This window comes from Penicillium psychrofluorescens (genome assembly GCF_964197705.1).
Source record: "Penicillium psychrofluorescens genome assembly, chromosome: 6".
In the NCBI taxonomy this organism is placed as follows: domain Eukaryota; kingdom Fungi; phylum Ascomycota; class Eurotiomycetes; order Eurotiales; family Aspergillaceae; genus Penicillium; species Penicillium psychrofluorescens.
In genome coordinates this window covers 2,836,776-2,850,255 of record NC_133444.1, presented here as the reverse complement: position 1 = coordinate 2,850,255, position 13,480 = coordinate 2,836,776, and the positions used below count along the sequence as shown (strand labels likewise).

General features: G+C 55.0%; 5 protein-coding genes across 5 annotated transcripts; 3 read left to right on the top strand and 2 right to left on the bottom strand.

Annotated features, from left to right (window-relative positions):
- Nucleotides 1-132: 132 nt before the first annotated feature.
- Nucleotides 133-4,116, bottom strand: PFLUO_LOCUS9542 (uncharacterized protein; the record flags this gene model as incomplete). The annotated part of the gene is made up of 11 exons (XM_073787381.1): nucleotides 133-545; nucleotides 597-700; nucleotides 756-883; nucleotides 944-1,312; nucleotides 1,363-1,992; nucleotides 2,040-2,048; nucleotides 2,106-2,274; nucleotides 2,328-2,537; nucleotides 2,609-3,720; nucleotides 3,778-3,985; nucleotides 4,043-4,116. The coding sequence occupies 11 exons, from the start codon at nucleotides 4,114-4,116 to the stop codon at nucleotides 133-135; spliced, it is 3,426 nt and encodes a 1,141-aa protein (XP_073643542.1).
- Nucleotides 4,117-4,524: 408 nt separating this feature from the next.
- PFLUO_LOCUS9541 (mitochondrial) lies at nucleotides 4,525-5,943 on the bottom strand (the record flags this gene model as incomplete). Its single annotated transcript, XM_073787380.1, has 2 exons — nucleotides 4,525-5,651; nucleotides 5,712-5,943. 2 exons carry the CDS (start codon nucleotides 5,941-5,943, stop codon nucleotides 4,525-4,527), a joined length of 1,359 nt encoding a protein of 452 aa, XP_073643541.1.
- A 289-nt stretch (nucleotides 5,944-6,232) lies between these two features.
- Nucleotides 6,233-7,890, top strand: PFLUO_LOCUS9540 (uncharacterized protein; the record flags this gene model as incomplete). The annotated part of the gene is made up of 2 exons (XM_073787379.1): nucleotides 6,233-6,616; nucleotides 6,667-7,890. The coding sequence occupies 2 exons, from the start codon at nucleotides 6,233-6,235 to the stop codon at nucleotides 7,888-7,890; spliced, it is 1,608 nt and encodes a 535-aa protein (XP_073643540.1).
- Nucleotides 7,891-8,119: 229 nt separating this feature from the next.
- Nucleotides 8,120-10,564, top strand: PFLUO_LOCUS9539 (Salivary acidic proline-rich phosphoprotein 1/2; the record flags this gene model as incomplete). The annotated part of the gene is made up of 2 exons (XM_073787378.1): nucleotides 8,120-10,165; nucleotides 10,229-10,564. The coding sequence occupies 2 exons, from the start codon at nucleotides 8,120-8,122 to the stop codon at nucleotides 10,562-10,564; spliced, it is 2,382 nt and encodes a 793-aa protein (XP_073643539.1).
- Nucleotides 10,565-11,114: 550 nt separating this feature from the next.
- Nucleotides 11,115-12,872, top strand: PFLUO_LOCUS9538 (uncharacterized protein; the record flags this gene model as incomplete). Its single annotated transcript, XM_073787376.1, has 1 exon — nucleotides 11,115-12,872. The coding sequence occupies one exon, from the start codon at nucleotides 11,115-11,117 to the stop codon at nucleotides 12,870-12,872; it is 1,758 nt and encodes a 585-aa protein (XP_073643538.1).
- Nucleotides 12,873-13,480: the final 608 nt, after the last annotated feature.

The window sequence follows — 13,480 nt, the reverse complement described above, 5'->3', positions numbered from 1 at the left end:
TGGCCGTACACTCGCACTACATTGTATAAATCCCCTTTTTTGAAATGACACGAGCACATAGACTATGTAACACCCAATGTTGATCGTATAAAGAAAAGGGTATCGAAATTCATGTACATATATATCCAGAAGTTACACCTTCGACTCACTCATCTGCCTCACCTTCTCCGACAATGACTCCATCCGCTCACCCACCCGCTCCGTAATCGGCTTCGGCTTCGGTTTCGTTTTCTGGTTATACAACACTGAGAGGATATCCTTATCCGCTTGCCAGTTTTCCCAAATATCCTCATCAAGCTTCGTATTATGACTCTCATAGCCGAGATATTGATCAAGGCGCTTGCGCATCGCCGAGTCCTCGGGCACCACGACAGAGGGCGCGCGATTCGTCAGCCGGTCCCAGCGAAAAAAAGTGCGGATGGGGTGGAGAAGAAACTCTCTCAGGAATCCGGTGCCTATCTTGTGGGATTTGGAGACCGCCTCGCGTAGGTTCTCACTGAAGGCCATTAGGAGAGTGAATGCGATGAGCGCGACAGAGGCGGGTGCTGATAGTGTAAATTAGAAGTGAAGGCATTACACGGAACGGTTGGACATACCGGCAATTTCAAACATCAAGTTCAGAGACAGGTTCTCTTTGATCCCGCTCCATTCGCGAGCGTTGATCCCAAACAGCGAAGTGAAGAAAGACAGCGGGAGGAAGCTAGGTGTAGCGTCAGAAAAAGCTAGAGTACTTATAACAAGAAAGGAAGCCCTACATGACGGTAAAGATGGTGAAGACCATCACAGCCCGCGACTGATTCTGCGTCACCTCCGCCTGCCATCGAGTCATTTTGGACTCGTCAACATTGGCTTGTTTCTGCTTGAGATCGAGGAGTGTCTCCACCTACAAGACAAAACAATCAGAATGAAATGCTGCGCACCAAGAGGGGTACGGTACACATACCGCTTTCTGCGCGTCATGCGAATTCTCCTTCATCTCGCCGATCTGCGATCGATACTCCCCGAGCCTTGACATTGCCGTATCGAGGAACATCTTCCCGTATCCCTTGGCTTCGAAGTACTCGACCATTCTCTTGGACACGGTCTCCTGTTGGTCAAGCAGTTTCAACAGCGTGGACAGCTCGTCCTCGATATCGCGCAGTTCCAATAGAACCGATAGGTCCTCGCGGTTCCGCTGTGCAACTTTACGATCGCGCTGATCGCGCTGCGTGGCTGTCATTATCTTACCACTGGGGAGGCGGTTGTGGTCTGCTGGACGATTGGTGAAGCCGCGATTGCGGAAGCGTTTAAATGATTTCGTGACGGATTCAGTCTGCCGTGGCCAGTTAGTAGAAATTGATCATCCCAATAAGGTGAACGTACTAGAATGCTGATCGACTCTTCGAAGATACGAAGGACCTGCAGGTCATGATGCAATGTCTTGTCTAACAGAACAGTGACAGCGTGCAACACAATCAACGCAGCGAGATCCCCGGCCGTATCGAATCGGCGGGCTAAATCCCCATTCAGCTCATTGTAGATACTACTGTGCAGATTAGACTGTTCGTATAGTTTTCCCTCGGAGGTGGTCGCTTCCTGGTTTGGAAAGAAAGTCACAATCGTCTTCTCGTCGACGATCCAGAGCCAGAGCTGATCCACCATCAGCACCTTGCCATCCATAAACTCCTCCGCGTCCGAATCATCGAGTTCGCCCTGTTGTGGCTCTAGGTACTCGCGCAGCTGGTCATCCACTCGTACAGTTTTTCTGGTGCGTTTCCAGAGCATCTGATCATCATCGCGGGCGACGGTAGACCGCAGGTTCGGATACCCGAATTGATCGAGCGTACGCCGAAAATGAACGGGGGGTTCGCAGCCGAGATATTTCCAGATCAGCTGTGCCTCCTGACTAGACTGTGAGATCCGGCTTGGGACGGGGATTGTTCGTCCCTGGGCTAGTCTTTGCTCGACGACTTTGCGACGTTGGATCAAATTTCGGTATGTATCCCAATGGAGCTTTCTCCTCGTTAGTAAGATGACGAATCGACCTGGTTGAGACTCACATAAGGGACCTATAATAACAAAAGTCAGTCTGTTCTTGGGGGGCAGCTAAAGGATGTGGAGCTTACGTATAAGGCCAACTGAGGATCGTCTGCATCCTCCGCTTTGGTGCCTTTTAAATCGTCCATGTGTCGCGAATGAATACATTTCGGTCGGACAAACCGGGCGTGAGGTTCTGAATGGCGAGCTCTGTTGAGATTCGAGTACCAGTTTTCCTCGTTGACAAATTTCCGGAGACTATATTAATGATTAGACAAGTTCAAACTGCAAGAAATGAAGTGAAAACACACAAATCGGGCTCATGGCGATCATGACAGGCTTGCCGGATCACTTGTGATACCCATCCAGTATGTGTGTAGGGAACATGGATCCAAAGTAGCTTTTCGGTATCGGGCTCCGGTCGATCAAATCGTGGCACTGATCTGGGGATATCCGACGATTCGACATCCTGGTTGATGCGATCTCGGGTGGATATCGGGATGGACAAAAACCCAGATTGTCTGGATGGAGAGGCAGAACTTCTGCAAGTAAAGATTAATGCATAGTCGAAATATCCAAGATGCAGACTTACGACGGTGGGCGCGAACTCGACTCTCCCGTCTGGGAGCTACTGTCCGATGTTGTCCGCTTGTGATACTTGAATAGAAGTGGGTTTAAAGCTCTGGTAATAGAATTCTGCCTCTTTCGAGCCGCCGGTGGGGGAGGACTTTCACTCGTCTCCCTGTTGAGAGGTCCGGTTATGTGGATTTCAGGAGACTGCGGCCCCGACCCGGCGAAACTGTGGCTTTGTCGTATGAGAGGTGGTCGTGATGGCCTTTCCTCATGGTGAGACTCGGGCTCATTTAGGTGACCTGTCTCTGGAACAGGAATATGCGACACCGAGTGTCGAGTACCATGACTGCTCAGCGACGAATCATCGAAGCCACCAGACTGGCGCTTGCTAGCTCGTTTCAGTCTATCCCGCAAACACGCCGACGGGCCATCGGTTAGATACTCTTCCAAGGAAATGTTCGTAGACCACAGTTTCAAAGGTGTTTCATCACTGACACCCAGAGAGGGATCCTCGAAGAAACCATTCACTTGAATCATGACCTCTTTCTCAACCTCCAGCGGAGTGTCTTTCTCCCTCGACAGCATGACAGCAGTAGTCACGGCCGACCCAAGGTTGGTCAGAAAGCTTTCCAACGCAGACTCCTGTCCCTGGAAACTTGCCGTCCCAGCATGGTCAGTGGCCATGGGCACTTCCTTCTCATGCTCGATGTCCAGCAAACCCGATCGAATCGAAGTGATTGGCGCGTGGAAGTCCGTAGAATTGGCTGATTCGGTGTCAACGATCCGCAGAGTCGAGTCGACAGTCTCCAGGAAAGTCCAAACTTTCATATCCGCCGACATGGCCTTGAACTGGTTGGAGAGGTGCCATAGCCCCTGCTGTCGGGGCCGAAGCTGATCTCTGACCGACCGCGGAATGGCCTGTCTGAGATGCAACAGACGGCCGATGCTAGCCTCATACTCGTCTGCGGAGAGATAGGTAGATCCCTGATGCGGAGTGGCTAGAAAGGCAATACCATGGCAACTGGTCAGAATGGCCGGGTGCGACTCGGGACGGGCCGCGAGTGCCAACGCTTGTTTAACCACGAGGCCGCCGGTGCTGTGGCAGATGAAGAAGATGGGTCTGCGCGGGTTCTACGTATTTGAAAACCAATCAATAATAGCACGTTCAAAAACAGGATCGGAACCTACGCTGTGTTTGCGCTCGTGAAGCAACTGGTGCAGAAATCGCCGTCCGAGCACATCCAGCGTGTCGCCATCGTGCAGTTCGCCTTGGTCGTACAGCAGCACGCGCGCCCGGGGCATATGCTGGAACGAGTCCGTTTCCAGCCAGCAGCGCGAGCGGGGGGGTGTCCATGCTTTTCGGTGGTCGGCCCCGATCGCAGGCACGGCCACGATACTGTTTGTTGTACACTCAGTCAGTCAGGTCAAGTGGGGAAGTAGATGCTCCACGTACTCGACGTTCGTGTCGGGCGCGACCTGGATCACCTCGAACAAGGGCCCGCGCGACGATAGGGGCTCCGGACCCATAATGGCAACAACTATAAGGAGTAGTTTGTTATTTGAAAGAACCAAAACCCTTTGGGGCCATTTCCTTCATAAATCAGGGGCCATCATCAGCTGAGGCTCAAGCACACCCACCCCCGGGTGATCGCGCCCGGGCTCAGCCATGGTGCAGATCTACGAGTCAGTGCGCAAATTATAAGAGAGAGAGATTTTGAGATTATGTACAGGGGTTTCAAGTAAGTAGGGTCGACTTTTGAAAGCAAACCACCCGCTCCAGATAGCCCAAGAATGCAGAGACTCTATACACACGCGGCTTATGCGGTATCATCAGAACACGAACGCCAAGACAAACACAACAAAGGAGAGTTGGGAGGAGGGAGGATCGGTGGCCGAACAGCGGCCGTATGCAGTAAAGTACAGGGGCGAAACAAGCTACACAGACTCGGAATCACTGTGTCGCCGCTCGTTGACTTCCCGCGCCATGCGTTTGCCCAGCTCATAGGTCGAGATCATGATGGCGCAAGCCGGCGCGACTTTCAAGCAACGCGCGAACCAGCCCCGGAAGAGGCCGGCGGTGCCTTCTACGCGGAAGATATGCAGCAGAAATCTCGGGAGAGAGAGTTGCTCCGGGATGAGCGCGCTTGAAGGCGCGGGAGTGCGGTTGACAACTCCGGTAGGGACACCGTCGTCCATGTGGCGATACACTTGCTGCCGCGTCTTGCCCACGTCGAACGGAGTGGTCACAAAAGCAGCAATCGACCCTGACACCGCACCGGAGATAAAACTATTCAGGAAATCCGAGGTGGCCGAATAAGGCTCCGGGTCCGAGCCCGGCAGACGCGGAGCGTATGGACGCGTGGACACGAGAATCTCCTTCATCTTTTCGTATCCCCACCAGTACAGGCCCGAGAAGGGCACATCCCGCCACATGGTGAGCGTCAGGCCGCGCCAAAGAGAGCTGTAACCATTTGCCACCGTCATCTGGTGAAGACCCTGCAGGGTAGCCTTGAAATGGCCAGCGCCATGGCCGGGCGTTGCCTGGAGGCGGGTCCGGAACATCTCGATGGGACTGATAGCCGAAGCGGCTCCGATTCGGGCTATTGAGCCGGCCACCAACGGAGCGTACACATCGGAAACATGCTGCTTGATGGGACTCTGGTCGTCCGCGCGCAACCAGTCATACCCGGCAAAGTATATGACGTTGGCCGGAATGCCCATCATCAGCGTGGCACTGAGCCCGCGCCAGAGCGCCCGTGCACCATCGTTCCGCGCGATCTTGCGTAGTCCGTCAAAAGTAGACGTAAAAGTCTTGCGCTGTGTTTCCTCCACTGCGCAGTCAACCGCCGGGTGTGCATGGCTGCCACCTGCGCCGGCTTGGGGGCCTAGCATGCAGATCGATGCATTGTCTCCGATCCAAAACACCTCCCGGCAGCAGGCGGTGATTCCAAGGTTTGGAGGTAGATTTTTGAGAGTCTGGGTGGTGTGGGAGGTGTATGGTGAGATGTTGTAAACCTGGGATTGAGACTGCAGCCGGACTCGGACGACGTCTAGGGGGGTAACTGTATAGCACGGCTGTTAGCAATCCATTTTGGTCATGCTGAAAGATCCCACCAACTCACCGAGTAGTCCGGTCAAAATATTGCCGCATGATGCCGAAACCATCCGCTGGCTTATAGAAATGTTGTCGCGCGGCGAGCTCGCAGCTGGCGATCCAGCCGAGGGCGCCATCGTGGTAGAGTTGTCAACAGCCGCAGCCCATGACGGCCTGGATGAGGGATCAGAAGTGTCTCCGAAGCTGATGCGCGCAGAGGTGCCTGAAGGGCCCGAAGGTGCATGCAGCTCGGTCGGCATTCACGGACACGGAGATGAAGAGGAGAGAAAATGCGTCACACGTTCGGGAAAGAAGATTTTCGGGTTGAGCCGGTGGCGCCGATAACGATAAGCCGACTGGGTTCTTGCACTTCTTGTCTTGCACACTCCCTCACTCCCTTCATGAGCTGACGGTCCCGATGGCGTGCTGATTCTGAACTATCCAGATCATTCCTCTGTCTCGGTGATTTTTGGACGGGCGCTGATCAATCAGTCCATCTTGCCTCTCCGACTTCGGCGCCCCAAATTACCCCCACTACCACCACTAACCATGGAGGACAACGCCGAGCTCGAGTCCTTCCGCCGACAGTGGCGGGAGGAAGTCTCCCGTCGGTCAAAGCCCAGAGATGGAACTCGGACGACCGCAGGAGAAGCGCCTGCACCGCCACCGACACGATTCCCGCCCACGCGCCATGAGGCATCAGACTGGAAGGAGGTGGAGGAGGAAGACGGACCACCCCCGGCCTCGTTTGACCCGGATGCACTGGCCCAACAGGTCGAGCCGCTGAGCGTGGAGGGGGAGGATGGCGATGATTTCACCCGTCGCAATATCAAGGAGCCCAGCTCGGCACTGGAGCACTTTGAACGGGCCGTGGAGAAGGAGGCCGAGGGGAGTCTCGGCGATAGTCTCCAGCACTACCGGAAAGCATATCGGGTGAGTTGGGACCATAAAACGAATGAAACTTGCTAATTGGCCTCGTTCAGTTGGATTCCAGCGTCGATAAGACCTATCGCAACAAGCATTACTCTCACGTATGGAAAAAGCCCGCAGAGCCTGCCCCAACAACTCCGGCAGCTCCGGCACCAACGCAAGCCTCCGCAGAAGAAGAGAAAAAACTGTCGATGCCAGACCTAATAGCATCATTTGCCCACTCCCCCATTCCACGGGCGGATCCAATGATCGAAAATACACCACCGCCGCCTTGTCCGATCGTCAATGTTCCGTCCGAAGTACTAGTCGAGATACTTGGACACGTCGCAGTGAGAGATCCGGCCACTTTCGGTCGGATGGCGCTGGTGTGCAAGCGACTGGCATATCATTTTGCCCATGAGCAACACGTCTGGAAACGGGTTTGCCAATCTTCTCAGTTCGGCTTCCAGGGAATGCATTACTCCTTCTCATGCGACTTGCACGGCCATCCCACCTACACCCTGGGTCCACGTTATACTCCGTTTCCCGAAAATGCACCATTGGAGATTCCTAAACCAATGGCCTCGTGGAGCCAGGTGTTCCAGTCGTTCCCCCGGATTCGTTTCACGGGCATCTATATCAGTACTGTCAATTACACCCGACCCGGTGCTGCATCTTTCTACCAAAATGTGTCATGGAACAGTCCAATCCACATCGTGACCTACTACCGGTACCTGCGGTTCTACCCCGATGGATCAGTCGTCTCTCTCCTTTCCACCACCGAGCCCGTCGATGTGGTGCCGCACATCAGCAAGGAGAACATGATGGCCGCGCGTGCTACCTTTCAAAAACATCATCAGCGCCAGGTCTCAACAGACCCTGGGCAGTCGGTCTCGGGTGCAACCGACCCGGTTCCCCCAGTAGCCATGGCGGCCCTGAAGTACGGTCTTCGCGGGCGGTGGCACTTGGCCTCACCAGTCTCGTCTCCCGAGACCTTAAGTGACGACCAGAAGCCTGCATTCGGAGCACAACCGCTCTCTGATCCGCGCGACCTTCTCATCGAAACCGAAGGCGTCGATCCCAAGTACATATACACGATGCATCTGTCCCTCCGCTCGCCGACGGCATCACGGGCTGCCCCGAACGGTGCGGCACCGCCTAATCAGTCCAAGAACACCAAGCTGATATGGAAGGGGTTCTGGAGCTATAACAAGCTCACGGACGACTGGGCGGAGTTTGGTCTGCGCAATGACCGGGCATTTGTCTTCCGCCGGGTGCGCGGCTGGGGGCTTGATTGAGTTGATGATTTACGACCTGTTTATTTGTGATTTATTCTACACATACGAATAGAGACGATTTAACACTGATATAAAGCGGTGAGGGCGGGTACCTCTCTCGATATAGACGGGAACATGTTACTTTCTGAAAATGGTAGTTATCTTTCTTATCGATAAGACAGGTGACGGGAAAAAAACTTCCAGCCAAACCAAGTCAAAGCCGCTTCATCTTGCGACCCCCCGAGCCAAAATGCCCGAGAAGGTCCATACCGTCTTTGCTGACTCGGATAATGAAGCGACACCCAAGGCGATTGGGCCAGTGTCTCGGGACGCAGACAGCAGCCGCAAGAAGAAGCGAAGCACGAAGCGGAAACGCGACGAACCGGCCGAAGCCTCTCCTCCGGCAGGCGAACCGGCAGTGAAACCTCCCCCAAAGCCTATGGCTCCCAAAGCGCCTAGCCCTGAAGATCCGCCGACACAAAAAAATGGAGTCAATGTCAAACCACGGCCCAAAGGGAGACCCCAAGCTAAATCCAACCACCTGAGCGACACGAAACCCAATTTCACGAACCTACGAGAAAAAGCCAATGCATTGTACGAGCTCCGACGGAAACTGCCCATCTTCGGGCATGCCGATGAGATCCGTCGGAATTTGCGAGAGCAAGACGTGATGCTGCTGGTGGGTGAGACAGGTAGCGGAAAAAGTACGCAGATCCCCCAGTTTCTCGTCAATGAGTTCTGGTGTCGACCGAGCACTGCCCCAATCACACAAGAAGACGGCACAACGAAGGAGGTAACGGTCGGAGGATGCATTGCCATCACGCAGCCACGTCGAGTCGCGGCCATCTCGCTTGCGCGGCGCGTGGCGGAGGAGATGGGCACGCCGCTGGGATCATCGTCGCCTGCCAGCAAGGTCGGGTACTCGGTGCGGTTTGACACGTCGACCTCACCGAGTACGCGGATCAAATTCTTGACGGAGGGAATGCTGCTCCAGGAGATGCTACATGATCCGTCTCTCACTCGGTACAGCGCGATTGTGGTCGATGAAGTCCACGAGAGGGGCATCAATGTTGATTTGGTACTTGGATTCCTGCGCAACCTGGTGTCCGGCAAGCGTGAGGGTCGGGGTGGGGTGCCGTTGAAGGTCGCGGTTATGAGTGCTACGGCCGACATGGAGAGCTTACAGGGCTTCTTCCAGGAAGGATACAAGATGCAGGCTGAGGACCGGAAGGAAACGCAAAAGGACATATCGGTCTGCCGCATCAAGGGCCGGCAGTTCCCCGTCAAGATGATCTATTCGCCGGAGCCGGTGCATGATTTCATCGATGCGGCGCTCAAGGCCATCTTCCAGATTCACTACAAAGAGCCGATCCCCGGTGATATTTTGGTTTTCCTGACCGGCCAGGAAACCGTGGAGGCTTTAGAGCATCTCATCAATGAATACGCCATAGGAATGGACCCTTCACTCCCACGGATTCAAGTCTTGCCGCTGTTCGCTGCGCTGCCTCAAGCTGCACAGCAACGGGTCTTCCTACCCACGCCGCCACGCACACGCAAGATTGTCCTATCGACGAACATCGCCGAAACATCCGTCACGGTGTCTGGGGTGCGGTATGTGGTGGACTGCGGCAAAGCCAAAATCAAGCAGTTCCGCACTCGCCTGGGCTTGGATTCCCTGCTGGTCAAGCCTATCTCCAAGTCGGCTGCTATTCAGCGGCAAGGTCGCGCTGGCCGTGAAGCACCGGGACAGTGTTTCCGCCTCTACACCGAAAAGGATTACCTGGCACTAGAGGAAACGAACCCACCGGAGATTCTGCGCTGCGATCTCAGCCAGGCGCTACTGAACATGAAAGCGCGCGGCGTCGACGACATCGTGCGGTTCCCCTTCCTCACTCGGCCGCCTCGCGAAGCACTTGAGAAAGCGCTGTTGCAACTACTTAATATCGACGCCCTCGAAGCGTCCGGCACGATCAGCGCGGTCGGCCTGCACATCGCCAAACTACCCCTCACCCCAACCCTGGGCCGGGTGCTCCTGGCGGCGGCGGAAAATGGGGCCGACTGCCTGACGGACGTGATCGACATTATCTCGTGCTTGAGCGTCGAAAATATCTTTCTCAATACGACCTCTGAAGAAAAGAAGGAGGCAGCCGAAGCGGCGCGCCGCGACCTCTACCGGCGCGAGGGCGACCACCTCACGATGCTGGCGACGGTCCGGGCCTACGCGACAGAGAACGCCGACCGCAAGGCGTGGACGGAGCGACATCTGGTATCGCACCGGGCGATGCAATCGGTGATGGTGAGTCGCAATACAGGCGCGGCTTGCCGTCTTTCTATCTTTACTGACAATAGATAATATCAGGACGTCCGCAAACAACTCCGGATGCAATGCCGCCAATCCAAATTGCTCCCCAGCGATGCCATTGATGACTCGCCGTCGCGCGACCCATCGCCCGTTCTGATCCTCCAGAGCTTCCTGTGCGGGTTCGCAACCAACACGGCGCGGCTGGTGCCCGATGGCAGCTATCGCACGGTGGTGGGGAACCAGACGGTGGCGATCCATCCGTCCAGCGTGCTGTTTGGCAAGAAGGTTGAGGCGATCATGTACAACGAGTTTGTGTTTACGAACCGGAGCTATGCGCGGGGGGTGAGTGCGGTGCAGATGGACTGGGTGGGCGAGGCGCTGGCGGGGAAGTAGTTAGATAAAGATGATGATGATCCTAGATACCCTTTTGATGTTATTTTTTTTGATTCTTTTTCGGGAATCATCTTGGCCCATCCCGTATCTCCGGTACCGGTGTATGTTCTGGGGTTAGGGTTCATGTACAGTCGATCAGGAGGGACGGGATCGTGAGTGAGTGACTAGTCAGGTATCACCCGCGACAGGTCAGATCCTCAGCTGATGATAATGATTCGAAATAAATCAAAAGTCGTTCAATAATTCATATGTCTGTGAGTTAACTAGTCAGCTAACTACCCCTTGACTTATCGAATAATCCCGTCTGCAACTCGCCCCTGTGCTGGTCCAACCAACCAACGGAACCACATCCGCTTGCATCATCATCATCACCACTTGGCTCCGCCCGTTATCATCACCTTATCTGGTCTCTCTGTCCTTTTCCTTCTGCTTTCTTGTCCCCCTTTTCATTCTTTGTAGTCCCCTATTAATTTTACACACTGCCTCTCTGATCGGACTCTCTTGATCTGGGAGCCCGCCATCTCCCTGCGATCACCCTCGATCGCCCATCATGGCCTTCCGCGTCCCAACCCAACTGCCTCGTCGCAGGACCTCCTACTCGACTCCCCAACCTCCTCCAACCCTCGAGATCCCTTCTACCTCTGTGGAACAGCCTGAAGACGATACAACCCAATGGGTACTGTTCTCCCCGACCGCTCGCACGCACACGACCTCGACCGAGCACACGCGCACTGCGGGGGGCTCACGCCTGAGCGATTTTGGCTCCTTCGACACGGCCACACGCTCCGCAGCTGCAAACGATGAGCCAGAAGATGCCCTGGACGAACCACTCGACGAGGATGGTACCGAACTGGACAGCCTGGACGATGGTCTGCCGGACTTTCGGACCCCTTCGCTACCGCCGTCTTCCCCCACTCGCTTTGACCAAGGGCCACCTGCGATGCTTCCAGCCCATGATGGTCTGGGCAGTTTCCAGGCATCCAGCCAGCAGGTCCAGGACCATTTGTGGCAGCATGAGATGCACAACCCCCAACGAAGGTCACATGACCAACTACATCATCGCCGTCATTCCAGCGTGCAACGACATCTGGACACGGTCGACGAGGGCGAGGCCGATGTCGAGCGGCAGCGGTGGCAGCGGATTGAACAATGGCGCATGGATCAGAGCCGGGCTCTGATGCAGGAGATCGAACGCGCGACTCATCGTCGGCAGAATAGCCGGACCAGTCTTTCGAGTATGCGGCACTCGCGAGACAGCGTTTCTCAGTCCCCCTCCGCGGTGGTCGCCTCTACAGGGCTTGAGGCTGAAACAGATGAGTCGTTCTGGCGGCGCATTACCCGGAAAGTCATCCGTGATCTTATCGGGATTGACGATTCACTACTTTCGGTCATCTTTGGTGAATCGTTACCCGAGGACGTCCAGACTCATGAGGGTCGCATCTCGGAGCAGACTCGGCAGGAACGGCTGGACATGGAGACGGTGCTTGCTCGTGAAACGGGGCCTGAACACGAGGATCCGCCGCTGTGGCAGATGCGAGTGCTTCAACGCATTGCTCACGAGCTGGGTGTGTTCGTACACCAGCTCTGCGATCACCCAGGTGCATTTACAACATATCTAAACATGACGAGGGATATCCGCGCCGAATACGCTGGCATGCCTCTCGATCGCTTGGCAGATAGCACTACCACCCGGGCTGCAAGTGAATCCATTGCTCCAACTTCAACAAACACCGCTGCCAGCGACTCCATGCCCTCCCCACACTTCATGCCTACGCTCCATGACCCGAACCGCGAACATGCCGCCGAGTGGGGCATTGAAGAAGACGACCCCACAACCAACGACCCACTCTCCGAATCCTCACGCGTGCACCAGGAACAAGAGTATTGGGAGCGTGGTCTCGATGTCATGATGGTCTTCCGATATCTTCGCAACCGCTTCAGCCGGCGTGGCTACATGACAGACGCGCATTCGTCCTCCCAAGCCCGTCACCCTTCGTTACAAGACGCGTCCCGCCGCGCTGCGATCATCCGCCAACATCATCCGCTCGTCGCTCGCGCGCACACTCGGTCCCAGACACAAACCCGTCGCACTCATCTATCCGGCGCCGCCGGCGTCTCATCACCTCTACTGCGGCCACATCTTCGACGACCCAGTTCCAGCTGCGCCAGCCAAAGCAAGCTATCAGCTATCTCCAGTCGACGGACCTTGACCGGATCCAGCCGCAACTACTGGGACATCGGTGGCAGTGTTGACAGCAGCAGTGCCATTGGCGTGGGTGCAGGCTTGGGAGCATGGGGCGAGGCATAGATTTTCTTGTGGATATGCATATGGAATCATCGGAGTTGGGACGAGTTGGTGGGGAGATATAGTCAGTCATATATACAGAGACTCGCTGCATGACATGAGAACAGGGGATATAGGTGTGGCATTTTACGATTCGTTCTGGCCAATGGGTCCTAGCGACTTTTACGAATTGGGTGATTTTTGCCTTTCTGGAGTCTATGGTTATGTCTCATTTTCTTTTGGTTTATTTGCTCTTGATATATATCTCACATAGCCTGGTCATACTATACCACATACGAACATAGCCACGCTCTCTACGTAGCAGGAAAGCCATACCGGCGTGATTGCTCCTTTGCAAAATGCATCCTCTATCTATACTAATCCAGCCTCAATTTATATGACTTCTCTGCGTAAGATCACTTGACTGCGGCTTCTTCTTAGGCGCAGTCCCCCCATCTCCCTCCACAGGCACGGTCCTCATTGGTCATACTCTTCAATTCATTGACAGAAGTAGTCGCTGCCCAGACACAAGTAGCACACTCACCTGGCTCCGCGAAACACGGGCCATTTCAAAGCCATCGGGCTCTAAGTTGATCAGCAATAATAGGGAGAATGGCGTAGTGAGATTTGCC